The 27,934-nt window shown below is 33.0% G+C and overlaps 1 protein-coding gene across 1 annotated transcript; it reads right to left on the bottom strand.

Moving 5' to 3' along the window:
• Nucleotides 1–139: 139 nt before the first annotated feature.
• On the bottom strand, nt 140–27,728 carry LOC145305788 (uncharacterized). The gene is made up of 26 exons (XM_080147597.1): nt 27,649–27,728; nt 26,531–26,595; nt 25,910–25,944; nt 25,348–25,422; nt 24,664–24,745; nt 22,638–22,682; nt 21,291–21,380; nt 20,822–20,889; nt 20,359–20,445; nt 19,720–19,793; nt 19,456–19,496; nt 19,159–19,194; nt 18,830–18,868; nt 18,225–18,273; nt 17,615–17,705; nt 17,012–17,067; nt 16,092–16,150; nt 9,701–9,767; nt 8,949–9,050; nt 8,424–8,479; nt 4,357–4,425; nt 3,943–3,972; nt 3,490–3,559; nt 2,546–2,582; nt 1,428–1,510; nt 140–219 (listed from the first exon to the last, which is right to left on the bottom strand). Exons 2-26 carry the CDS (start codon nt 26,569–26,571, stop codon nt 151–153), a joined length of 1,551 nt encoding a protein of 516 aa, XP_080003723.1. The 5' UTR covers nt 26,572–26,595; nt 27,649–27,728; the 3' UTR covers nt 140–150.
• Between the last annotated feature and the right edge of the window lie 206 nt (nt 27,729–27,934).

Raw genomic sequence — 27,934 nt, 5'->3', positions numbered from 1 at the left:
CTAAAGCTTTAGATCTCGAGTAATGATAGTTTGGAAGTAGTTATACTTTACAGGAAAGTTTTACAGAAGTCTTGGGTAGTTTTAGGCTATTTTTTACCCCGTTAATCCCTAATGTTTATGGGAGAAGCAACTAGGGAATTTTAAAAGAATTCAATTGCAAAGCATTCCTGTGAAGAGAAAATCATAGAATTTAATCCCAAGAGTTTGTATATCAACAATCTGAAACATTCAACATTTATAATGGTTATCTGGAATAAAAAGTAAAACGATGTCTGTCTCTCCTTTTGTTTGGTCGTTTGTAGTTAAACCAATTGTGGATTCTTCAGGGAATACAGATACTGGTCCTGCGGGGGTTTTAAGCTATTTTGTAGAGAGTGGGACTACCCCTACTCAAAAAAGAAAAAAATATTTTTTGATCACATTAGGAGAGAGCAAAAAATGCGGACATTTTAAAAATTCTAATTGCGCGGCTTGTGTTCATATTAAAAAACTACGCATACACTCTACTTTTTGGAAATATAAGAACGTTTCCTGTGCTACGCATAGTTAGGGAGCTATGTGGTAAAATGTCCCAACTGAGTTAAAACTTGACTAAATTGCGAGTAAATTTTGGGACATTTTACCACCTAGCTCCTAAACTATTTGTAGCACAGGAACTGTTCTTATATTTCCAAAAATTAAGGGTACATATCGGTTCTAACGGTATGCATAACACTTTTCTACTACCAACACATGCCGAGCAATTTGAATTTTAAAAATGTCCGCATTTTCTTGCTCACCCTTAATATGTTACCTACAAATATGTATGTTTTCCCATCTATATTCCTGTAGACTGTAAGTCTATTTATCTGTCTGTCCATCTGTCCATTATCATGCCTATTACCTTATTATAACCTATACATCATATTGATCTATAGGTTACAAATATTATATCCACTTTTCTATCTATCTGTAAAATATAAGTCTATCTGTCTGTCCATCTGTCTATCATTATATCTATTATCTTAGTAGAATTGAAAACATTATAGCATGCCTATACACAATGTTGATCTATAGGTTACAAATATAAAGTCTGTTTTTCTATCTATCTATCTGTGGAATATAAGTCTATCTTTCTGTCCATCAGTCCATCATGTCTTATTATCTTAGTAGAATTGAAAACATTATAGCATGCCTATACACAATGTTAATCTATAGGTTACAAATATAATGTCTGTTTTTCTATCTATCTGCCTATAGATTATAAGTTTATCTGTCCATCTGTCTATTATATTATTATGTCTATTAATTGGTAGAATTGAAAACATTAAAACATGCCTCTATCTATATATACACCATTTTTATCTATAGCTAACAAAATGATGTCTGTTTTTCTATCTATCTATCTGTAGAATATTAGTCTATCTGTCTATTATTAAAATTATTACCTTGGTAGAATTGAAAACAGTATAGCACGCCCCCGCCCCGTGTTGGTCTATAGGGTCCACATTATGGGTTATAGACACATAAGCTGAAAAAAAAGAAAGAGGGTCATTTTTTTCGCGTAATTTCCCTATTGTTGGGTTGAAGTTAAATGCTCTTATTAAGTCAAACTGATCTTAATTCTAACCAAATTAGGGTTTGCAATCCGTATCCGAATCCGGGATCCGCCAAATTTTCGGACAATTTTGGAATCCGAATCCGGAATCCATTTTTTAATAGCGGATTCGGATTTTTAATTGGTAGGCTAAAATTAGCGTCTTGAGTTTTTTCTTTCAACTCCCCCTTTTTAAAGGCAAAGATTATCATCATTATAAATAATATCTTTTAAAATCTGGTTCGATTCTTGGAAGTGAATTATAAAGAACATTAATATTTAGGACATATGTAGCACCTAATTTTATTAATTTAAAAAAAGCCTTTAAAAATATTGCTAGAATCCGGAATCCGCCAAAAATAAGAATCCAGAATCAGCGAGAATCCGCCATTTTTGGACGGATTCTTGTAAGAATCCGAATCCGGTCCAAAAATTTGACGGATTGCCATCCCTAAACCAATTGCATATGTATGAAATGGTCATAATTAAGAAACGTTTGACTTAATAAGAGCATTTGACTACAACCCAACACGCGTCTTTACGAAATTACGAAATAAATATCCCTCTTTCTTAACAAATTCCATGTAGGTATTAATAATAGATATTAAATACGTGGACATTGTGACAGGGGAATTTTTGTAATCAATTTAAGTTGCTAATAAGGTCCTCAAATATTTGTCAATACGTTAACCCATGGCCAGGCAAGGGGATGGTGTAGTCATAAGAGGGGGGGGGGGGGGTATCGTTATATCAGCCAGCTGAAAGAAACATTTTATCAGTGTATGTGAGAATCTCTCACAATATTCCCGTATTTCATATCCAGTAGGTTTCATGGTAAAGTAAAACCATATAGGTCCATAGGTAACCGATATCTTAAGCTAAAGTCATACACAAAAACATCTTGTTACTTTAATACGAATAATAATATGTTCAATTTTCTTATAAATAAAGCATATTTTGAAAACGTACCTATTAGGCTTATAGCATTTTCTCCGTTTCTTCTTCTGTAAGTAATAGTTTAAACTTTATTTTTTTTAATCTATAAAATCATGCACTGGGATGGGTTTTTAAAAGATGCCGCGTTTTTCTCGACATTTTTTACTCTATGAATAACAAGCGCGGCATTCGCGAAATCTAAACAGAGTATACAACTATTTATTTTATTATTTCGCTTTTGTTGGTAGCGCCTTTTTAAAAGAAAAACAAATTATCTTAAATAAATTTTTGCTGCATATTAATTAATATATCTTTTTAGAGCTATATTAGACATTATACAAATGGCTAAAATAATAATTTTAAAATTTTGAATTCTCAAGTTGTATACTCTGTTTAGATTTCGCGAATGCCGCGATTGTTATTCATAGCGTAAAAAATGTGGAGAAAAAACGCGGCATCTTTTAAAAACCCATCTCAGTTACTCAGTTAGAACTTCCAGACAAAGTTCGTTGAATCAAAGGGTTGGTTATCTGTAATATGTGGGGTGAACTTGTCTTTCTGTCTTTCAATCCCTATAACTATCTACTTATATCATAGTTATGATAACAACATCCATAAAAGCAAAGATCTAAAATCAGACGGAAGGACAAACGGACATTAATACTTTTGTACAGGATACTGTTTGAGGACAAACTTACATTTTTTAACTTAATTAAGGAGATGCTTTACTAATAACATTGTACCTTGCTGTCCTAGGAATCATTATTCCAAAATCCAATGAAAAGGTTAACTAATACTATATATTACATATAATTTTTTTTGAAAAAGTTAAAAGTCATCATGTTTTAAATGAACGTAAGACTTTTATGTCTTTTATTGATTTCAAAATCTTACCTAATTGTTAAAGTGATAATTATGCCAAGTTTTAATTCGATAGGACATTTCTAACATGCGCATATTAAAGTTTAAACATCCCTTTGTAATGTATCAATAAAAGGAGTTAAATCTGCTGTTACTATCTCACAAACACTTTGATCAATAGTTTCACTAAAACCAACCAAAAATCATCAAAAAAATTGCTGGAAAAATCTTCGAATTTTTAGGTTTAGGTAGTTTAGGTATATAAAACGCATTTCAAATCAACTAAAAAGTACGGACTCGAAGGGATAAGACAATGGCCGATAAATTGATTTAAATCCCCAGTAATGATACATGAAATAACCCCTTTTGTAGATTACAATTATTGTTTGAAACGTTTGGACACTCAACTTCATCAAAAATCAAAATTTAATAATAATCGCCAAAGTTTTGAAGCCAACGAATAAAAAAACGTTATTACAAAACTCTCCCTCCATAACTAAAAAGAAATTTAGTTTAAAATTAAAATAAGTGTGAAAAAAATAATTGTTTTTATTTAATGATTTCTTTGCCTGACTAGTCGAAGCACTGCTGTATAGCCCCTAAAAAGTATAGGATTAAAGTCATATAAGGTCATTTTAAAGTCTAGAACATAATAAAATACGTAACTTACCCAATTTTGGACAATATATGCTAAACATCCATCCAAAGACCATTTTATTCAGAGCTTTCACTCGAACCTATTGTTCGACCACCGAGCCTACTACCCCCCGCCCTTAAAATCATATTTTTTAATAAAATATGAAAGGGCTCGTAAGCCTGTTTGGTTCTTGTAACATTTAATTAACCTAGTCCAACCCAAAATAAGCTTATATAGACAAAAATGCTTGTGGCCTATGGCCACTCTGATTTAAGACAATCTGCAGCTAACAACTGCCGAGCCCTGATTTAATCCTTGTATCGCCTTAAATATATAAATATGTTACCTTACAATAACTTGTTCAACGCAAGATTTCACCATAGAAGATTCATCCTCTAGTTGTAGGGGCATTTGTCTAAAATAAGTTGATTCATATATAAAAGTAACATGATGTCTGTCTGTCTGTTGCTAAAGATTTCGTTTTACCGATAGACAGATATGGTTTTCCTTTGTAGTGAAGATTCTTGTAGGTCAAAAAAAGGTCTGTAAAAACTTTTGGGGACGAAAACTACACCCTCACTAGAGAAATCGCCCTATGAAAACCTGATAGTCCCAATTTTTTAAAAACTTTTCTTCTAGAAACTAAATTAAAAAGTGGATTAATGCGCGAAAACCTTCCTTTGAAAGTTTGAATTTATTGGTGAAAAATAAGTATTGCATAGGTAAATAAACTAAAACAATCATTACTCAAACATATTAATAAATGCCTGATTAATACCTATTAGGACGGTTAATAAGAACATAGGGCCTTTGTCTTGAAATCCTAAATGCAGACTGGCCAGCCAATTTTGAAAATAAAAAACGTACAAAACGTACACAAAAAAATACGTTACGTACATAAAAAAAGTAAAAAAACGTACAAAACGTACATTCCTAATAAAAATGATGTTTATATTTTCCTAGTTACCTATTATCAAAACATTAAAGTCTACTAGCGGAGAAACACCATAACGGACCATAGCGGACAGACACAAGATATCCTATTACTTTATTAAAGAGAACTAGCGCCTACTCTCCTAAAGACCTCTAGGGGCACTTGAGAAGGGGAGGGTTGAATTCAATAACCCAATTTTTTTATTTTAGATTTAAAAAGAAAAAGTAAAAAACATGGATAACAACATACATAAGTAGCGAAGCTCTAAAGTTTTATATAGACATCTGGAAAAATTTAACTATAAAAAATCAGTGAGCAATTAAAGTTCTTTTTTGGGGGGAGGAGGTAATTTTTTTCTAAAGTCGATTTCTCTTGGAAGGGTGGATGGTGATACTCTTCCCCAAAATAGTTATAAAACTTCCAAGAACCTATGAGAAGCTATCCTGTTAAGGTCCTTTTTTTTGTAGGAGATATCCTTAGTCCTTTGTAGAAGATTTCCTTTGTATAAGATTTCCTCTGTGGAAGATTTCCTTTGTAGAAGATTTCCTTGGTCCTTATTTTTTTTTTTACGAATTTCACCTTACACTTTTTTTGATCACCTCTTGGGGCAAAGCCCCTAGAGGCTAGGGGCGAAGCCGCTAGTTATGTACAAAGTATATCCTATTATTAGGACCAGCGACTACGCCCTTAGAGGCCTCTAGAGAAACTTGATTAAGTGGGAGTTGAATTTAAACACCCAATTTTATATTTTTTATTTAAAAATAAAAAGTAAAACACAAGGGATGACAACATCCTTAATTAGCTAAGCTCAAAAGTTATGGATGGAAATCTGGGAAAATAAATAAACTAGGCATAGAGTAGTGTCATAAAAAAAAACATTTAACTTATTCAAATAAATCACAAAACCTTTTTATAAATATATACTAACGTGAAAATCTAGGAATAAATTCAGCCTCCAACCAATAATCAAATCTCAATGAAACAAAGTGGAAGTATTAAGAATAAAAACTTATACAATCCCTGAAAATTACAACCATCCATCAAGAAAATGAGTAGAGAAAATCATAAAAACCTATACATCTAGGAATCGATCTAGCACTGCAACAAATAGACAAACCTTAAAGAAACTTTTTGAAAATATGTAGAATGTGAATTTATCTATTTCCTGAATATTTTAGCCGTCTCTCTTGAATAGGAGTCGAGAAAATCACAAAAACTTGAAAATCTAGGAATAGATCTGGCACCCCAACCAAAAGGTAAATCTCAATGAAAATATGTAGGATGTGAACTTAATTAATCAAAAAACAAGAGCCAAGAAAATCACGTTTCTCCGATGGCATAACGGACTGAGAAAGTATTTATAGAGTAGCTTCGCTAATAATTTTTCTAGTGAGAAGGGGGGGGGGGTGGATTAGACCACCCCCATTTCTGTTTTCAATTTTAAAAAGAAAGAAAAAATAGGGGAATGGTGGTTATTTTTTTCTAAGAGTGATTTCTCTTGGGAGGATGGTTGTACCCTCTCCCAGAACCTATAAGAAGCTACCCTGTAAAAGAGAACCATATCGGTTGAGAGAGAGCCTTCGGTACAAACAAACAATTAGACAGACATACATCCTGTTATTACGTACTAAGTATATCCTATTATATAAAGTAGTAAGTTTTTTGTTTGATGCTTAATATTTTCATTACTTCTGAACCGATTGATTTCAATTTCAGGGAAACTTCACTCAGTTACCGAGATGGTTTTAGGCTATTTTTCTACCATTTTAAATACAGGTTCTCGAAGGGATATGGAAGGACAGAGAAAATAGCCTACAACCTCTCCCAGATCATGTCGGTTCAGCAGTTAACGAGATTCTTCGCTACAGATAAAAAAAAAGGATTTAGAGGATTATACATATCCTAATATATAAAGTGTTTTATGCTTTTTTGTCTGTAACGAAAGATCTAGCTAACCGCTGAACTGATATGGTTCTCCTTTACAGTAAAGCTTCTTACATACCCTGAGATGGTTTTAGGCTTTTCGTTTTTAGAAATAAGTCTGGGTATGGTTTTAGGCTATTTTTCTGACATTTCATATTCCTTCGAATATATAGCCCCTAGATGCTAGGGGCGCAGCTGCTAGTAATAGGATATAGGGTTATTTTGTCTATTGCTAAAGATCTCAGAAAATACTAGTCTTTAATACAAAGTAAAACAATGTCTGTCTGTCTGAAGCTTAAGATCTTGGTAATAGCTGAACAGATTCGGTTCTACTCTTCAGGGAGTATATCTACTGGTCCTGTGGTGGCTTTAGGCTATTTTCTTGGAGTGTGGAAAACCCAACCCCCCAAGAAAACAACCACCCCTTAATTTATTTTTGTAAACTAATGCAAATAAGCTGGGTGGGGCCTAAATGAAAAAAAATCATCACAATATTTTTTTTTCGTTTTTTTTACTAATTACGAACAAACGATCCTATAAAGGAGGGAACGAATCCTCTAGAGGATAGGGGCGAAGCCGCTAATCCTAGTAGTAAGTAAAAAGCTTTAAGTGTCCCACCCCCCAAGAAAATAGCTTAAAATATTCCCTGAAGAGTAGAACCTAATAGGTTCAGTGGTTACTGAGATCTTAAGCTTCTAAAAGACAGATGGACAAACAGACAGACAGACATCATTCTACTTTGTATTATAGATAATATACTATTTTCGTAATTCTTTTTATACAAATACAAATACATATACAAATACTTTTATACTTATATTTGATTCTTATTCTTTAAAAACTGAAGATACCAAAAAATAAGACTTCTTAATCCTAAACTGAACACCATATGATATCTCGGAAAATTTACCTAAGTAGATAGGTATATAAAGAATTTGAAAAAAATTATTGTAAAATCTATTACAGGTTAGTTGCACAAAGTGCATTTAGACTTGAAATTAGTCAACTGCATATCATTTTCTGTTCAATTCTTTAAACTATATCTATAAAACATATATTTCAAATCCATAAATTTAAACTATAAGTTCTAAAAACATACATATATCACATATTTTACCTACATATTTTTGTTCTATGAAAATTTAAGATATTATTGAATTTATTTTTTATAATACATCTATAGTTTTTGTTAAAATTTTCGTACAAAACATACAAATTACTTTTTTGCTAATATTTGATTCTTATTATTTTAAAAAAAACGTAAAACGTACAAAAATACAAATTTCAAAATACGTTACGTACACATATCAAAATAACGTCCAGAACGTACACAGATTCGATGCGTAACGTACAAAACGTACAAAACGTACACTCTGGCCAGTCTGTAAATGTTCATGGATATTGGTTGCGCCGATTTTGTACCAAGACATCTCCCCCATTCTATAGCTATTAATGTAGCACATCTGGTATAGCAGCAGTAGGTATAATGTTTAACGTCTTTAGCAATGACGCGGTATAAGCTTAGATTCGAACTCATCACTTAAAAAATGTAATACCTTATACTTCCCAAATGTATTCCATCTTGTGATAAAACAGTTACATAGGATTCATTCTAGAAGAATATAAATATGATAAGTTCAAAGAATTTAAATTATGCTTTTTGGTTTTCAGTAATTAATTTTATGTCAAGAAATAAGATGAACCAAGGGGATTTTTTAGTAAAGAAATCATTTATCATACCAGCAACCCCCCCCCCCCCCCCCCAATCATAGCTAACTAACTTATTTGATAAAAATTGGACCATAGAAAGAAAACAAAGTAGCGGGTTTCGTCGTATTTTCACAGGAGCTGTGGATAGGTTATTTTAGGTTAAGATAATATAAATGATTGCCACGCAGGGTTGGAAAAGTAGCCCCGCAGGGGTTAGAAATAGGATAAAAGCTACTTTGAATATTCGACAAAACCCGCTAGGCACTTCGTTTTCTTTCCATGATCTAAAAATTTCATTTATGGAAAACGAAAACTAAATAGTCGCTTATGGCCTAGAAGTAAAAAACAAAATATAAATCCTTATGTCTTACTTGATGTACAGTTAGAACCAGTTCTTGGTCCAGCGATAGCCAGGCAGCGCTGGCTTCGTCATCACCTGGCGAGGCTGTCGACAGGTCCACGGAATATTTTACCTGGATAGATAGATACATATATACATAGATAAGACAGACAGTACTGGCTTCGTCATCACCTGGCGAGGCTGTCGACAGGTCCACGGAGTATTTTACATAGATAATTAGATACATATATATATATAGATAGATAGATAGCCAGGCAGTACTGGCCTCGTCATCACCTGGCGAGGCTGTCGACAGGTCCACAGAATATTTTACCTGGATATATAGATACATATTGGGAAAGTATAAAGATACATACAGATATATATAGATAGATATAGACAGGCACATAGCAATAGATAGATAGATAGCCAGGCAGCGCTGGCTTCGTCATTACCTGGCGAGGCTGTCGACAGGTCCACGGAATATTTTACCTAGATAGTTAGATACATATATAAATATATATAGATAGATAGATAGCCCAGGCAGTACTGGCTTCGTCATCACCTGGCGAGGCTGTCGACAGGTCCACAGAATATTTTACCTGGATATATAGATACACATATAGAGAGATATACAGATTGATAGACAGATAAATAAAAATACTCATATAAAAAATAGATAGATATGATTAAAGATATGAATGCTTGATTAAGGATAAATTGATAGGAGAGAAGAGTAACAATGATCCGTGATTAAAGATAGACAGATAATGAGAAAGCTACCTGTGAAGTGTTAGCGTCCCAACAGAAAAGTCTGAATCTGTTCAACAATCCAAACACTAAATCACCCCTAAAATAAGATAAAAATCAATAGCTTCGAAAAAACCCCACATTTCCAATACTTATTTTAGAAATAAGTTTTAAAAAGGGAAGGGGAATTCCTAGTCTAACCCGGCTGAGATACCTAGTACTAAAAATAAAAGTTATAAAAAAGAACTAAGGTCGTCCAAGGGGGAAGGGAGTTAAGGGGTGATTACACCCCCCCCCCAAAAAAAAAAGCTTGTACGTTCTTGCTTTTATGACATAAATATCCCCCCCACACCTCAAATAAAAAACTAGGACGTCATTGTTTTTGTGTTCAAAAAGGCTCTTAAACACCCCTGTCCTGGATAAAATGTTTATTTAAAAAAACATGCGCGTTCAGTTTTTTTCATTTCCTGATACATTTTTGTCCCCCGATTCCAAAAATATCTTTCAGAAAATCCTAGCTGTTCTATAAGATCTCTAAAAATGCAAATTACTTTTGTCACTGATTTTTCAATAATTTTTTTAATAACTAATACCAAATTTTGTTCAAAACATATTTTAGTGCACAGTAAAAAGTGTCTAACACACCTTAGAATATACATTCCTTGATTGTCAACAAGACCTAACAAAATCAATAAAAGTATACCTGCTGTTTTGACCGTTATTAACTGTTAAACAGAGTTAATTTGGGTTTTAACTAGAAAAGACATTGAAGCAGTTTTTCGGACTTGTTGCAGCAGTGGCAGAGATTATCTGCATCAAAAATATATAAAACAGCACATAGCAACGTTGTGCCCATTTTTAGACAGCAACTTTGTGCTTTTCCAATAAATATAAAGTTGTAGAACTTGCTAGGCCTAATAATAATAAACATTATTGGCATCCATCTAGGACACACTTTTGTGAGAAAAACTGAAATTGTGAGTTTAAAAGTGAATAACAGTCAAAACAGTGATTGGTGGGTTCAAATTTTCATCTAATTCTATCCTCATTGGTTTGTTAGTTTATTCAGACTACACTAATATTAGTGCATGCTGTAAAAAAAATGGAGAACTTCATTGAAACTTTGACAAATAGACCATGACAATGACCTACTGGAATATCCTTATGGAGTCCTGTCATCTCAGAGAACAGCTGGTGCATTATTTGCCAAGTGTACCACTTTTCTGCACTACCTCTCCGATTTTGTTAATACTCTATATTTTGGTCCGTTGGGTGATTCAAGGATGCTGGATGGCCAAAAAAAAGTTTCAGAGTCCCTGGATGTCTAGATATCTAGGTAGCTATCTATGAAGGTAGGTAACAAAAATTTTAAAAACACCCATTTTTTCACAATTTTAAAAATTAATTTTTTCAGCAATCTTACATCCAACCTATACATTTTATACACTAAAATGATCGTTTATTCATGTAAAAAACGCAGATAATGCTATTTTGGCCAAAACTTTAATTTTACAGGGTGTCCAACAAAAAGTGTATTTTGGATATCTAGTGTAATACCTAAAATACCTGTCCGAAAAAAGTCATTTTTTTTGGCTTAAATCCTGTGTTTTATCTGTGGGCATATGTGGCATATAACGGTTCGGAGGACCCGGTACTATAAGGTTGTCAAATTTAACTTTGGGACACCCTGTAAATGTGATTTTTGTGTCTGTAGAGCTAAAACTTGGTCCAAATTGGCTATTTTTTTCAAATTACGCTAATATGTGTCTTAGAATGTTTGTCCATAGTGTTTTCTGACCAGATCAATATTTTCCTATTTTTTGGACACCCTGTATTTTCAAAAAAAGAAAAAAAAATTGTTTTTTTAAAATTTTTTTTTCTATTTTTAAGTTACTTAAAACTGTCATATAGATACAGATTTTGACTAATAACAATAATATTTGCCTATTTTCAAATTTTACACTTTTGGGACACCCTGTGCATGTTTTTAAAAAATGATGGTTTTTGCCCATTTTTTGGGGGAAGGAGTCGTTTTAGGGCCATAGGGTAAGGGGGGGGAAGTTTCGGCAAGGGGCTATTCTCGGTAATTTCGACCTACCTTCATTAAATGACCTTATTCTCCATGTTTCTTTCAAATGACAGAAAAAAACATGAAAGCAAATTTGTTCCTTATTAAATTGCCTACAAAAAAGTATAAAATGAATTTTTTGTGAGATGAATATTAAGGGTACTTATTGGGTCTCAAAGTCGGACAAAAATTTTTTTTTTTCCAAAAATTTTTTAGTAGGTGTGTAAAGATCGACCTACACAAAAATTGGTAAGACCTAGAGCTGATCTGAAAAACTTTTTGTACTAGAAATTGCCCGCTTTTTCCAAATCCGTTGAGAGCTTTAAAATCGGGTTAATATTTTTTTCAAAAATGACCAAAGTTGGCGCCGGGGGAAAAATCGGTAATTTTAAGGTCATGTTTTCATGTTTTCTTTTGTCAAATCTATTATTCCATATCGACTTTTTAAGAATTAGGCCTAAAAATGAATAGAACAGATAAAAAACAAAAAAAAAATAATTTTATTTTTTGAATCAAAATTTTGCGAGGAAAAAATCAAAATTTCTGGTCCTTTGAAAAAAAAATATTTTTGACATAGGAGGAATAGTCCGATCTTTATGAATTTTTTTGTGGTTAATCCCAATCACCTATACTAATTATGATTTATTACGCTTGTTTGGTCGTTTGGCCTTTTTTCATCGATTTTTTTAAGGTTAAAATGTAGTCAAGATTTTTTGCAAAGATGACACTTTTGCTTCAAATTCAATTTTTGAGGTCAATTTTTAATCAATTTTCATGTTTTTTGGGCTAAATCTATAGTTCAATGTGAGCTTCTTTAGGATCAGGCCTAAAAAGTAATAAAATACGTTTTTTTCTTATATTAATTTTAAGTTTTAAAAAAATCGAAAATTCGCGTCTTTCAAAAAAATTCATTTTTAACATAGAAGGAATAGTCCGATCATTATGAAACTTTTTGTGGATAATCCCTATAACCTATACTAATTATGATTATTCATGTTCGACTGGCCGTTTGGCCGTTTTTCATCGATTTTTTTTAGGTTGAAAAAAATTACCGATATTTCCCACGGTGGTGGGGAAATATCGGTAACTTTTTTGCGGTCAATTTCGGCCAACTTCTAAAAGTCCTAGGATAACGTCCTTTTAGGACCTGATAGTCCTTTCCGTAAGCTTTCTACTGGTCTTGGTTTCATTTGAAAATATTAATATTTACCCCATTTTTTTTCAAAAAAACCGAAAAAAAAACGAAATTTCCCCCCCCTTACCCTATACTATTTCTTCATTTTTGTAGAACTTTTCAAGACACATCATTTGTTATTTATGCAAAAACCGCAAAAAACAAACCGTTTTGCCGTTATTAACCGCCAATGGCGGAATTTTCAACGTTTTTTGCCGTTCCCGAGGATTTAATGCGCAATTTTGGAAAGAAGACGTTGATTTATCAAGATCACTCTGAAATACTTTTATTTAGAAAATTTAATTTTCTAAATTTCATGTGAAGTAAAATTTTTTGTATATCCAACAGATTTATGTCAAAAGGACTTTCAAATGCACATGATTTATGTTTCTTTTATTACTTATGTTATAGCAATTATTTATATTATATTCACTTTATTTTCTTGTTTTAACAATTGAAATCCATCTCGACCAAAAACGGTTAGCTGCACAAAAAATTCGACTAATCATGAGAAAATTGAATTTCCTGAATAAAAGTATTTCAGAGTGATCTTGATAAATCAACGTCTTCTTACCAAAAATGCGCATTAAATCCTCGGGAACGGCAAAAAACATCAATATTCCGCCTTTGGCGGTGAATAATGGCAAAACGGTTCGTTTTTTGCGGTTTTTGCATAAATAACAAATGATGTGTCTTGAAAAGAAGAAATAGTATATGGCCCTAAAACGACTCCTTCCCCCAAAAATGGGCAAAAACCATCATTTTTCAGAAACATGCACAGGGTGTCCCAAAAGTGTAAAAATTTGTAAAATAGGCAAATATTATTGTTATCAGTCAAAATCTGTATCTATATGACAGTTTTAAGTAACTTAAAAATAGAAAAAAATTTTTTAAAAAAACTAAATTTTTTTTTCTCTTTTTTTAAAAATACAGGGTGTCCAAAAAATAGGAAAATATTGATCTGGTCAGAAAACACTATGGCCAAACATTCTAAGACACATATTAGCGTAATTTGAAAAAAAATAGCCAATTTGGACCAAGTTTTAGCTCTACAGACACAAAAATCACATTTACAGGGTGTCCCAAAGTTAAATTTGACAACCTCATAGTACCGGGTCCTCCAAACCGTTATATGCCACATATGCCCACAGATAAAACACAGGATTTAAGCCAAAAAAAATGATTTTTTTTTGGACAGGTATTTTGGGTATTACGCTAGATATCCAAAATACACTTTTTGTTGGACACCCTGTAAAATTAAAGTTTTGGCCAAAATAGCATTATCAGCGCTTTTTACATGAATAAACGATCATTTTAGTGTATAAAATGTATAGGTTAGATGTAAGATTGATAAAAAAATTAATTTCTAAAATTGTGAAAAAATGGGTGTTTTTTAAATTTTTGTTACCTACCTTCATAGATAGCTAGATATCTAGACATCCAGGGACTCTGAAACTTTTTTTTGACCAACCAGCATCCTTGAATCACCCAACGGACCAAAATATAGAGTATTAACAAAATCTGAGAGGTAGTGCAGAAAAGTGGTACACTTGGCAAATAATGCACCAGCTGGAAAAAGTTACAAAGACCACAGAAGCTCTCAAACTCATTACTGTTAACCTTAAGATGGTCCCAGAACAACATATACATCAAGAAACAAAAATTTTACCAATCAAAGAACATTGCCTGATGAAATCAAAACAATAACTATTGACAAGCCATCAACCTGACCATTCAGCATACACAAATTTTCACAGACCACTGCCAGCAATGGTAGTAGAGGTTATCTGAGTCGAAAGTAAATAAAACCAATCATTTTAATGATGTTCTCTATTTTTAGATAGGAAAGACTTCACAATTTTTCAGTTTTCCTCAAAATTTCCAGAAAAGTAAGTCCTAGGTAGATGCCAATAATGTCAATGTTAGGCAGGTTGCAAGTTCTACAACTTTGTATTTATTGTTAAAGCACAAAAAAAAGTTACTTAAGTTGTTTTGGGAAAAACTGAAAGTTCTGACATTTAATGGTTGATATGGTTGTTGTTGTTGTTGTAGTTCTGAGTCTCTAAAGTTAGGACTCAGATGTGCACAGAGAACTGGAAGTAAGAATCCTTTGGCCAATCTTAGATTGGTAAGCTTCTCGCATAGCTGATTGTATTCTATGTTACATTACAAGCTGACCCGCAATTCTCATGGAAGCTACTCAATTATTACATCACCCTGGCCTAGAGTTTTGGCAGGTGTTCCATATCAAGCCACACTAATTAATGAAACTCTCATACAAGAAGCATATACAATGGAAAGCATGGTGAAGCTGCTTGATATGTAGAACTTCCTACAAATCTCCCTAATTACAAACTTAGGGCATCTCAGAGATGGTTGTGTGATAATAATCTGACAAATTGCGACAGCATTTGTCAATCAAATGCAAAGTCTATGCTGGGACTTGAACTTGGTTTCTACCAACCACAGCGTAGTGCACTAATCACCACTATGGGCAAACCGTCATTGGCAGGTTCAAATTTTTGGCTTAAATACTGTTAGGTCTTCATTGGTTTTATTTTTGTGTCTGATGTTCAGGCTCCACTAATTCTTGTCTAAAAATGGGCACAACGTTGCTATGCGCTGTTTCATCTATTTTTTATTCAGATATTTGCCGCCACTGCTGCAACTGTTTGTCTTAGGCAGATGCCCTTCTTACAACTATTGTCAGGCTTGGCCAGTTCTACAACTTTGTTTTTCTTAGTCAAGTCCGAAAAACTGCTCCTTAAATGTCTTTTCTGGTTATTAACAAATTTCTATGTTTAACAGTTAATGACAGTCAAAACGTCAGGTATATTTTTATTGATTCAGTTAGGTCTTATTGGCAATCAAGGAATGTATATTCTAAGGTGTGTTAGACACTTTTTACTGTTCACTAAAACATGTTTTGAACAAAAATTTGTATTACCTAGTTATTTAAAAAATTATTGAAAAATCACTGACAAAATTAATTTGCATTTTTGGAGATCTTATAGAACAGCTAGGATTTCGGGAAAGATATTTTTGGAATCGGGGGACAAAAATGTATCAGGAAATGAAAAAAACTGAACGCGCATGTTTTTTTAAATAAACATTTTATCCAGGACAGGGGTGTTAAACGGAAAACGTCGGAAATCAAACTCAATAGGTATGAACTGTGTTACCTAACAGCTGTTTTCTTGAACGATCTAAAAGGGCAAACAGGCCGGTTTGAGGTGAGTATCTGCAAGGTTTACAATCAATCTCATAATAAAGTAACAGGATGTCTTCTGTCTATTTGTTTGTAACAAAGGATCTCGCTAACCGCTGAACCGATATGGTTCTCCTTTACAGGGTAGCTTCTCATAGCCCTGGGAAAGTTTACAAATATTTTGGGGGAGGGTACCACTACCACCCCAAAAACTCCATCTAAAGAAACTTCTATTCTTTATTTTAGTTTTAATAAGAAAAGAATATCCAATCCAATCTTTGGATGAGGGTTGTTTTTTCTAGGTGCGATTTTTATTGGAGGGTGTAGTGGAGGTACCCTCCCCCAAAATAACTTTATATCTTCCCAGGGCCTATAAAAAGCTTCTCTATGAGAGTAAACCATTTTAGTCCAGATTTTTAGTGCAAAATCCTGCACTATAGACATGCAGACAGAAAACTTTTATGTATACTAGCGGCTTTGCTCCTAGCATCTAGGCTAGCTCTGTATTCGAAGGAGTAAGGAAAGGGACCTATATGAAGCTTTATAAAATGGAGAACTTAAACGGTTCAGTGGTTATAAAAAAATCTTTAGCAACAGACCTTAGTACTTTATATACTAGGATTGATACAAGGGTGTATATTCTGCACGAGATCCCCTGCCAAAGGGGGGGGGGGGAGAATAATAAAATAGGCAAGGGAAAATATGAGGAGGGGTAACAAAAAGTTAATAATATGAAGATTACTAAAAGCATTTCTCAATTTTTTGACCAATCCTTAGAGAAAAAACTAAGGGAGGGGGGGGGGGGTGAATAAAATATTCTGTAGCCGGGGTAAAAAATAAATCTTGTGCAGAATATACACCCCTGAATGATGATAAGATTGATTGTGAATGTGCCTGTCTGCTGCCACAAGCTATTCTCCAACAAGAAACTACTGGCACGTTTTCTGGAACTAAAACAGATAGAAAAATGGCTTCCAAACTTGAATTTAATATTATAAAAGCCTAAAACCATCCCGGGACCTAAGTGAAGCTTTCCTAAATCGGTAAATCCTAACGCAAAAATCTAAAGGGCTAATATAATGACCGATAAATTATTGTACATAACCAATGATAATACACAAAACTACCTACCCTTTCTGTAGAATACAATTGGTGGTTGAAACGGTTTAGACTCTCAATTTAATGAACCAACCAATTAGAATTCAATAAAAGTCTCCAAAGTTGTTTAGCCAACAAATAAGAAAACGTTATTATAGAACTTGAGGGACTATTCTAATAAATAGCCCAATGTTTCCTCACTCCCTGACTCTAACATTTATTAGGTAGATATGTTATCATCAATAAATTTTGTCAATTGATTTTTTCTTTATCTCTCTTTTTTAACACCTATATAAATTTCTATTTAAAGGTTATTTAAACAACGTGCAGATGATTTTTTTACCGACCAACTGACTAACTATAATGACTTGTAGAGCAATTACGTAACTAAATACAAACCTAAAGTTCCACCAAGAACGAAATATTTGTCAGTAAGGGTAAATGTGCTGTTTAACATTCGCATGTAGTGGCGTGGCTGCTCTAGCTTAATCTACAATAAAGGGAAAAGTAGGGTTCGGGTAAAATCCACAAAAGTGTGTGTTTTAGGGTTTAAAAATGGTAGTAGAACGATAATATTCACTAAATATGTGTATTTCTTATTGAAAAGAACTATAGTCAACAATTTTTTTTAAAAAGTCAATATAAATTTTTATCGTTCTACTACTGTTTTTAACTTAAAACACACAACCTTTACGGATTTTACCCGCAACCTACTTTTCCCTTTATCGATTAATTGTTAGGATAGAATAGTTATTTCTCGCATCGTATTATAGACAGTTTTGTTCGCCCTAGGAGACCGAAGTCTCGGGCTAACAAAATGGTAGGTATTAATATTTGTAGAAAATTTGTCTGAAATTATTACGATGCCATTCATGATTTTTCAGTATGGCTGAGAACAGGTTCTAATCCTGCAAATATTTATCGATTTCGAAGCCGTACTGGAAAATAAACATATTATTGCCCCGTATGAGCGGAGTTCTCTTTCGATGTCAAGAATAAAAGTACATACCTCAGAAATAAGGCCTTCCTTTTCGGGTCGTAAAATCTCAATAATCTCTCTAAATTAAAATAACAAGTAATGCAAATAATTCTTTTTAATTTAGGTACTATAAACGCGAAGTACCTAGTTAAGCCCTGATAATCCCCCACCCCCCCCCCCCCCCTTTTTTAAATAAATCTTAAATAAGAAGAGGGGGGCGGGAAGTAGTTTTTTGTTTGGTTGTTTATTACTTTAGGTCAGATTTGAATGGGAACTGGGTAGCCCCGCAGAGTTAGGGCACAGTAAGTAGGGGCATAAGAATTAAACCAACCCCTCCCTTATATTCTAATTATTTTAAAAATCATATGGGAGTCATCAGTGTTCAATAAGGACTTTGAATGAAAGCATCAAATGCTTAATATTCCTTGAAAAAACGAGCGGCTATGCCCATAGCATTTAGGGACTAGAAAAATAGCTTAGACCCATCCCAAAATCTTAAATTTGAAAATAAAATAGCCAAAAACCATCACAGGACCTGTGTGAAGCTTACCTGAAAAAGAGAACCTAATCGGTTTAGTGGTTATTGAGATCTTAAGCTTCAGACAAAAAACCCTTAGTTTATATGATAGGATTACCTTATTTTATCAATCATCACAATTTTATCATTTTGACAACTAAAATAAAGAAAACTTTTAAATAGTTAGGTATTTGTCGCATCTTATAATAGACAGCTTTTCGCGGATATTATGAAAAATTGTAACTAGTTTTGTTACACATGAGGGGCCGAAGGTCCGGGTTAACATAACTAGAATCATTTTATTTTTTTTCAGTATGGCTAAAAACCAGTTCTAATTTCCGGCGGATATTAAACGGTTTCGAAGCCATACCTATTGGAAAAAAAACATATTCTAATTTCAATAAAACAAATGTACCTAACCTATTGATTTAAATCTTGAAATTTTACCTTATAAATTGGTGTTTCGTACCAAGTAGTCTTTTTCTAAAGAAAAAAATGTTTTTAGCAAGAAATTGAAGAATGTTTATCATTTCGAATAGGACTTGAATTTTGTTTACTTCAACATACAACTGATATGGCTCTCCTATAAAGTGAAGCTTTTAGAAATATTTACATTTTGGTATAGATATCCAAAATAAATCGCTCTTTATAATACTACCTTGTTAAATTAAATAAAAGTTTGGGGACAATCTCTCCCCTCCTCCTAGATCCCCCTACATAAAAAAAAAAAAATTAAAAAAATACCTTTCCCATAGGAAGTTGCAGTTATCTTCGGTATCAAACGCCTTAATTAAGTCAAAAGTACAATAAATAACAATACAGATCAGGTACCTAAACAAGTTTTAAAATACTACTAGTACCCAAAGTTTTTAAATCAAGTTTTCATATTTGTTGGCTTCAAAACTTTTTTTAAAATTTGATTGGTTGGTTCATTAGGTTGGGTGTCCAAACGTTTCAACCAATAGGTAGTTTTATTCTACAATAGGTATAATATAAACAAATGATAACCTGTAAACTTTGACAATTTCTTTGGTCATTTTCACCTGGGCCACCCAGCTCATTAAAACTCCAGCATATTATACCTAGATAAATAAATACATGGTAATTTATACTTAAAAGTGACAGAATGTCTGTCTGTTTGTCTTGCCGCCCAACTCATTAAAACTCCAGCATATTATAGCTAGATAGATAAATAGATAGTCATATATCATAATTATAAAGTAGGAGGATGTCTGTCTGTCTCTCTGGCCGCCAAGCTTATTAAAACATCATCATATAATACCTAGATAGATAAATAGATAGTCATATATCCTTGTATAAAAGTAACAGGATGTCTTTCTGTATAGCAACCAAGCTTATTAAAAATCCAGTATATAATGCCTAGATAGATAAACAAATTGAAACAGTCAATAGTCATATACTTTGATATAAAAGTAAGAGGATGTCTGTCTTATAAATGGATAAAAACTGTAACTAAAGTATTGGCTAATTTAACCCACTTTAACTTGTTTACCAATATCTTTTTTTCTTCAGTTATGTTTTAATTTTAATTTTAATGGGATCATGAACAATTTACAAGTTCATTTTTCGTTCTCAAACTAAAATTGAAAGTGTCGATTTACTTTACAAATACAAAAACTGACCTACCTATATTTTTTGCTACCAGTACTTGGTATACATATTGGGACGGGGAAACGTCTATTGTTGTATACCCAGTTAGTTCAATCCATTTTCCTAAAACATAAGAAAAGTTTAAAGAAGCAGTGCTACATTGTAACTCACTTGGTCCGTCTGCCCGTAATGTTATAGGTGAGTAGTATTACACGGTTTCAATAAATATGATAGGTACAGACATCTTTATTTTTTTTTTGCTTGAAGGGATAATTCCATAAAGTACAGTTAACGAGTTTGGTTATTTGGATAATGATTTTGTAGAATATGATAAATAAAAGTTCTGGCCAGTAATTAAATAGTAAGATATCACACAATTGGAAATAATAAAATAGTCGTCATGTTGATTTATGATTTAAAAGTATTGATATTTTTAAATGCTATAAATGCTATGCTTCTAAAATTTCTTTGTGAAGATTTTCTCAAAAATAAGTTAAACCTTTTAATCTCCAAGATCGTAGCTTATCCTTCTCAATAGATACCATGTAATCGTCGCTTATCCCAACTCTAAAATAATAATGAAATTAATGCTGTAATAAAAAAAATCGCTGATTTATATTCAGTTTTTATATACCTACATAGCCAATCTTTCTTTCAAACATACGGGGTATTAGGTCATCTAACACTCAACAGACAACCAACTCATTGATTGCACGACTATTTTCTGGAAGTTCAAACTGTGCATGGTAAATAAATACGCTTATTTTGGGCCAAGGCTTTCCCCTTCATAGACTAACATATCAGCACAGCAGTAGGAACAATTTCTATATTATGACACGGTATTAAGCCGAGATTAGAACCCATCATCTACCCAGCGACATGTGAATGCGCTAAGTATCAATCCACGGTTGCGATTTTCCCAATAGGTACATAGGTACTTATCCAATGGATTAATAAAGAAAACTTACACAGCATTCTCAGGTGAGAAATGTGGTATTAGTCCTTCTTTGTAGTTATTACGTCCAATATTCAGACGAACCTTCTTTGCTAGAATATACCTAGAATATAAAATTTAAATATCAAGACTTTTGTAATGACAGAATTTAAAATTAAAACTCAATTTCCAATTTGGCTTCGAAACTGTTAGAACCGGTTCTAAGCCATACTGAAAAATCATGTATCTTGTGGTATTAGACAGTTTTCTACGAATAATAAATCCAAGGATAATATTAATATCAGCTTTATTAGCACGGGCATTCAGCTCTTAGGGGCGAACAAAACTGGAATTAATCTTATAATTTATAGTTTTACTATCCGCAGATAAATGAAACTATTAGCGAGCAAATTCTCCTGTGTATCTAAAGGGAATTTTACCCTCCTTTCCTGACTTACTTTTTAAAACTACTAGCGGCTTCGCCCCTAGCCTCTAGGGGCTTTTCCCCAAGAGATGGTAAAAAAAGTGTGGAAACCTTCCACAAAGGTTACAAAAAAAAAAAAAAAAAAATGCAGCCTGCGGCAGCCTGTAGCAGAGCAAAATAAAAAATAAGGGGGGGATTTTTTTGTTTTTGGGGGGGTTAGGGGTGTCCCACCCCTCAAGAAAATAGCTTAAAACCACCACAGGACCAATAGGTATATACCCTCAAGAGTAGAATCCGATCGGTTCAGTGGTTACCGAGATCTTAAGCTTCAGACGGACGGACGGACAGACAGACAGACAGACAGACAGACATCGTACTACTTTGTATTATTGATATTCACAAGTTTGACATAGAGATTAACTTAAATATGGTTGAGTTGGATAGGTGTAGCTTTAAATTCATAACTTAAACTAGAAACATTTAATCGTTTACTTTTGATAATATGCAAATGGTTAGATTTTAAATAAATAACAATACCTAAATAAAGTATTTGTGAAAAAGGGGGGGGGGGAAGGAAAATATGGTGACTCGTGCCACGACATACCAGCAATTTTATTTTGGGTGCTACACTCTTAGTTTTAGAGATAATTGGGTGAAATCTTTAATTAACCCAAGTTTTGGTATCTTTCAAAACAATTTTGGGGGGGATAAACTAAATTTACCCCTGCCAACAGATTTCAGGGGGGGTAATTACCCCCCCCAAGCAAATTTTACCCCCGGGGTAAAAATTTTGGGGGGGGGTAAAAAAAATTTGCGGCGCGCTTCGCGCGCCATTTTACCCCCGCAAACACGAATTACCCCCCCCCCAAAATAAAAAGCTTGGACGCCCCTGCCCAAAATAAAATTGCTGGTATGTCGTGGCACGAGTCACTTCATCCCCCCCCCCCTTTTACGTACCATAATTTAGGCAGCACTGGTAATTCTAGTCTAGATTCAGGATCCCTGCAAAATATTTTAAAAATCAATTCTTAAATTCACTAAAATAAGATGTTCGTTTACCTATTAGATCAGTTAGGTAATCAACTTTTTTATATACTAAAACATATAAACACATCATCAAACCAAATATATATTGTTAGTATCATAATATACATTTATGAACAATGTTCAAATACGAAGAAAATAGGTACCTATACAGTTTTAACTTGATTCCCTTATATAAAGTAGTAAGTTTTTTTATCTTAAATCTCAATAACTAAATGTCTTTTTTATGAAGCTTCAATTAGGTGCCCTAATGGTTTAGTTTTTTTCTGTCCATTCTATACCTCTTTGAATACAGATACCATAGATACTAGGGGCGCAACCGCTAGTAAGTTATCTTTTTAAAGAAGTTACGAGGACTTTCGTCTAAAGATCTCTGAAAAAGAGTTTTAATACACCAGATTAGAACAAGGAAGGACAGCTGCCATAATAACACAAGAAAACAAAAGTATACTCATCAAAAACATTACATTTCAGTAATTAATGAACACTTAATATAACAGAAAAAACTGACAATTAGTTTTATCATTTTTAATGTAGCAAATTTTAAAGAAAAATATAACATCTTGCACAAATTGTTCAAAACCACAAACACATACAAAAGAAAAGCTAAATGTTAAACTTTTTGGGTCATGGAAAGAAAACATAGTTGCAGATTTCGTCGCATTTTCACAGTAGCTTTTGAAAGGTTATTTAAGTTTAGATAGGGTAAGTGTTAATGATTGCCCTGCGGGGCTAGAGCCCCCCGCATGGGCTAGAAATAGGATAAAAGCTACTGTGAAAATGCGACGAAACCCGAAACTTCGTTTTCTTTACATGATCCAACCATCTTAATGCAATAGAGTTCTTAAAAAATAAGTATATTCTTATTAAAAATTTGTAATTTGAGTGAAGAAAAATGTCAATTGATACCTAGTTGAGTACGATAACATTGATAGGAAGTTAATCAATGTTAGAATAGATAGATAATCCCACAGTTAATAACATAGAAAAGCAAATCTCTCATATTTACTTTTTTAGAGCAAAACAATTCCGTTTTGAACACCTAAATATTTCAAATTAAAATGATTCAATAATAAAAAAAGATTATGTCAAAGTAACAGGATGTGTAATTGTATCTGTCTATATGTGTGTACCGAAGGAACCCGCTAACATCTAAATCGACAATGGTTCCCCTTTACAGAAGAGCTTCTCATAGGTCTTGGAAAAAGGGAAGGTACGTTGTGCTAAAATTCCGTAAAGGTGTGAGTTTTAAGGCTTAAACACAGTAGTATAACGATAATATTCACTAAATATGAGTATTCCTTATCGAAAAGAACTAGGTATAGACACTTTTTTAAAAAGTTAATATACATTTTATTGTTCTACTACAGTTTTTAAGCCTTAAAACTGACACCTTTACGGAATTTTAGCTCAACCTACCTCCCCCCACAAAAAAAATCTATTTTTACTTTTCCTTTGTAGAACTAAAATGTAAAGTTCCCTCCATCAAAAGCCCCTAGAAGTCTCTAGGGCCACTTGTTAAATTGTAATTAAAGAACTGGTTATCTTTTGAATGTGTGAATATATAATATCAATGATAAAAAAAACAAGGATGACAACATACATTAGCATAAAAAAAATCATGGAAAAGACTAACAGACAAAAGGATTTATAGAGAAGATGCTTCGTTTTCATAACAAAGAGAAGAAATAGAGAGAAAAAAGGCTAATTAATGTCTTTTGAACAAACAGACAGATGGACAAAACATTGTATAAACTAGATGCGCATATATCATAGGAATCTTCACAGAAAATTTCAGCTGTCTATTTCATTAGAATCCAGAAAAATCACATTAACCAACTTACATAGGAAAGCGTTACGGACTTACTTACTACTGACGTACGGACAAAGTAGGTAAATTATAGAATAGCTTCGCTACTAAAAGTTCTATATATATTACCTTTCTTTAGCCTGTTGAATATGCTGTAGTAGATTTTGTGCATAATTATCAATATGGTCGCTTATCACCAAATTTTCATTTTCTAAATCATAGTTTTATAGCATTTTTCATCAAATATACCTAAGTACCTACCTTATTATTGTGTCTAAATGTTTTTAAAAGAGGTGTAGAATCAGAAAATTTGAAACCCTTTAAAATTCTCAAAAAACACACACAAAAAAAACCAAAACTTTAGGTTTTATGCCTGTGTCACCCCCAAGGGTGTCAAATTTCTATGGAGGAGAAAGGGAAGTATACATTACTTTACCCCCTTTAAATATAAAGTAGTTCAAGCGAAATATATTATTTTACTTTAAATATACCTAATCCCCTAAGAATTTACTTTTGACAAGTTATCTATTTTCTGTGTGTGTACCGAAAGAACCCTCCTGGCCACTGAAACAATATGGTTCTCCTATATAGGGTAGCTTCTCATAGGTCCTGGGAAGGTTTATAACTATTTTAGAGGAGGGTACCATCACCCTTCCAAAATAAATCGCAGCTACGAAAAATTAGGTACTCCTCCAGTAGGTAATTTTTAAAAACTTCAATTGAAAATGGAAGGATCAACTCCCCAAGGGCACCTTGTGGCCTCTAGGGGCGTATCCGCTAGTTAAATGTTAACTTATAAAACTATTGTCCTGCCTATAATTTTGGTCCACAAGCCTGCAGAGTTGGCGATATTATAATTTCTCGTACATGTCAAGGATATCCAGCCTATTGATTAAACATTAGACAGTAAAATCAGGGATCTAAAGGGATAAGACAAAGGCCGAGAAATCGATGTACACCCCCTTTGATGATACACAAAATTCTTCTGTAGTGGTTGAAACGTTCAAACACTCAAAATACATAACCAACCTATCAACATTCTGATTAAAGTAGCAGGATGTCTATGTACACCAAAGAATCTTGCTAACCTCTGAACCGAAATGGTTCTCCTTTACATTGTAGCTTCTCATATGTCCTGGAACTATTTTAGGGTCCAACCTCTCAAGAGAAATCGCCCTAAGAAAAAATAAACTCACCCCAAAAAAATTGTATTACTTGGGTACTTTTTCATTTTCAAACTAAAATATAAAGTGAGGAGCAGGTAGTCTACTGCCCCCTTCTCCCCTACCCTTATGCACACCTAGAGGCCTCTAAGGGCGTAGCCGCAAGTTTTCATATTATCTCAATACCAAAATCAATATCTAATGTTTTCCTAAAGATCTGCCAGGAATCAGGGAAAAAATTCTCTCTGGTAAAATTATTCATCTATTTAAAATATTTTGGTTCTTTCACACATAATGCCTGTTGACCAACGATATCCCTCCTCCCCTCAATTTCATTATTATATTAAAAGTGAAGGAACAGGCATTCCTTCTTATGCCTAACCCATTTGTGGGGCTCTAAACCTGCGGGTGTACCCAGTTCTCAATAAACCCTAAACTAAAAAAAACTACCTAGCGCTAGATTTTAATTCATTTAAAAAAAGGGGGGGGAGGGGGTAATCAGTGCTAAAAAAATAACCGATATTTTAGTGATTTAAACATTTTATAAATGGCAGGTGTCATATTTAATTTATTTTCCAGTATTCCAGGATTCAAAACCGATTAATATCCACTAGATTAGAACTGACTCTCAGCCATACTGAAAAATCATGTAAAGCATCGTATTTTCCACAAATATTAAAGTAAAAATCATAAAATTAGTTCCAATTTTGTTAACCCAAGTTTGAAGCCCCTAGAGTCTTACAAAAATGGTTTTAAATTTATCATTTTAATATACGCTGAAAGCTGTTTATAATACGATGTGATAAATAACAATTGTAGATGAATAATTTCCTATTATTTCAGCCGGCAACCATTCAAAATAATCCTCATTCATGCCTCTTTAATTCTTTATAATTTTCTAAAAATTAAAACTGCTTAGTTTTTATTAAACAAGGATGACAACATTCAAAAAAAGCAAAGCTCTGAAACGGAAGGACAAAAAAACATGAACAAATGTAGAGTGTCAGAACTTGAAAAGCAGAACATTAATTCTAAGTCTAAACAAAATTGTGCATAAAATTAATTGCAATACAAGATAGTGATACAGTTAAAGGACATAATTTCAATTTTAGGATTTGATTATAGAGATGCCTCGCTTGTTGCTCTGAGAATCATTATTAAAAAATCAGATAAATAGGATAATTATAGATAAATTCAACAAAAAAAAAATTTCAAAAAAGGTAAAAATCAGAATGTTTTAATGGACGTACGAATTTTCTGGTAACAATTATAAAGGGGGGAGGCGGATGTGCCACTTTTTGAAACCAAAACTAAAAGTCAAAGGAACTCAACTAAAAAAAGAGTTACAGGTCTGAGATTTTGCATGGCAGTTGCTTTATAGGGTTGCAATATGGAACAGTGAAGAAACGGCGGCGCATCCGCCGAAAACCGCCGAGAAATTGCAAAAAAAAATTCGGCGCGAAACGGCGGTTTTCGGCGGTTGCGCCGCCGTTTCTTCACAGTTCCATATTGTACCTCTATAAAGCAACTGCCATGCAAAATCTCAGACCTGTAACTCTTTTTTTAGTTGAGTTCCTTTGTTGACTTTTAGTTTTGGTTTAAAAAGTGGCACATCCGCCTCCCCCCTTTGCTGTGTTTTCTGAATAACTGTTATAGGAATTGTCATGCAAAGATCGAAATTGATAAAACAATTCTAAAATCATGTCTAAATTAACTAAAAAAAAAGAACTAACTCGACGGATGGTTGAACCCTAATTAGAAAAGCTTTGCTTTTAAAAAGTAGAAATTATATAATTGTTAAGTCTAAAATGTCTAAAATAATAGAGATGCTGTTTTGAAAAACTGATATGGTACCTAATTCTAGTTGAATCGATGTCAAGACTTGAAGCTCTTATCAATAAAAAAAACTTGCCTCCTTGGTATGTATTTTAATTCTAAATACAATTTTTACCTGAAAAAATAACTGATTGAAAAAACTTCTTGAAATCTTTTCTTATGATTTTTGCATTTTATATCATTGTGTGGTAACCTGAAAAAAAATATAAAAAATAATCACAGCACAAATTCTATAATTTAGGTTGGTAATGTTGTAGGTATAGTAAGAAAAAAAAATATTTTTAATGATTTTAATATATTTTTGTAATTTGAAAAGTAAACTGATAATAAAATTAACGAAAAATTTTGAAAAATCTAAATATTAGGTACATTTTTAAAAGGAATAGTTGCACGAAATGCAT

The sequence above is a fragment of the Acartia tonsa genome, chromosome 14 (assembly GCF_053477335.1).
Source record: "Acartia tonsa isolate MP-2025a chromosome 14, ASM5347733v1, whole genome shotgun sequence".
Classification (NCBI taxonomy): Eukaryota; Metazoa; Arthropoda; class Copepoda; order Calanoida; family Acartiidae; genus Acartia; species Acartia tonsa.
This window is presented reverse-complemented; position numbering and strand designations above follow the sequence as displayed.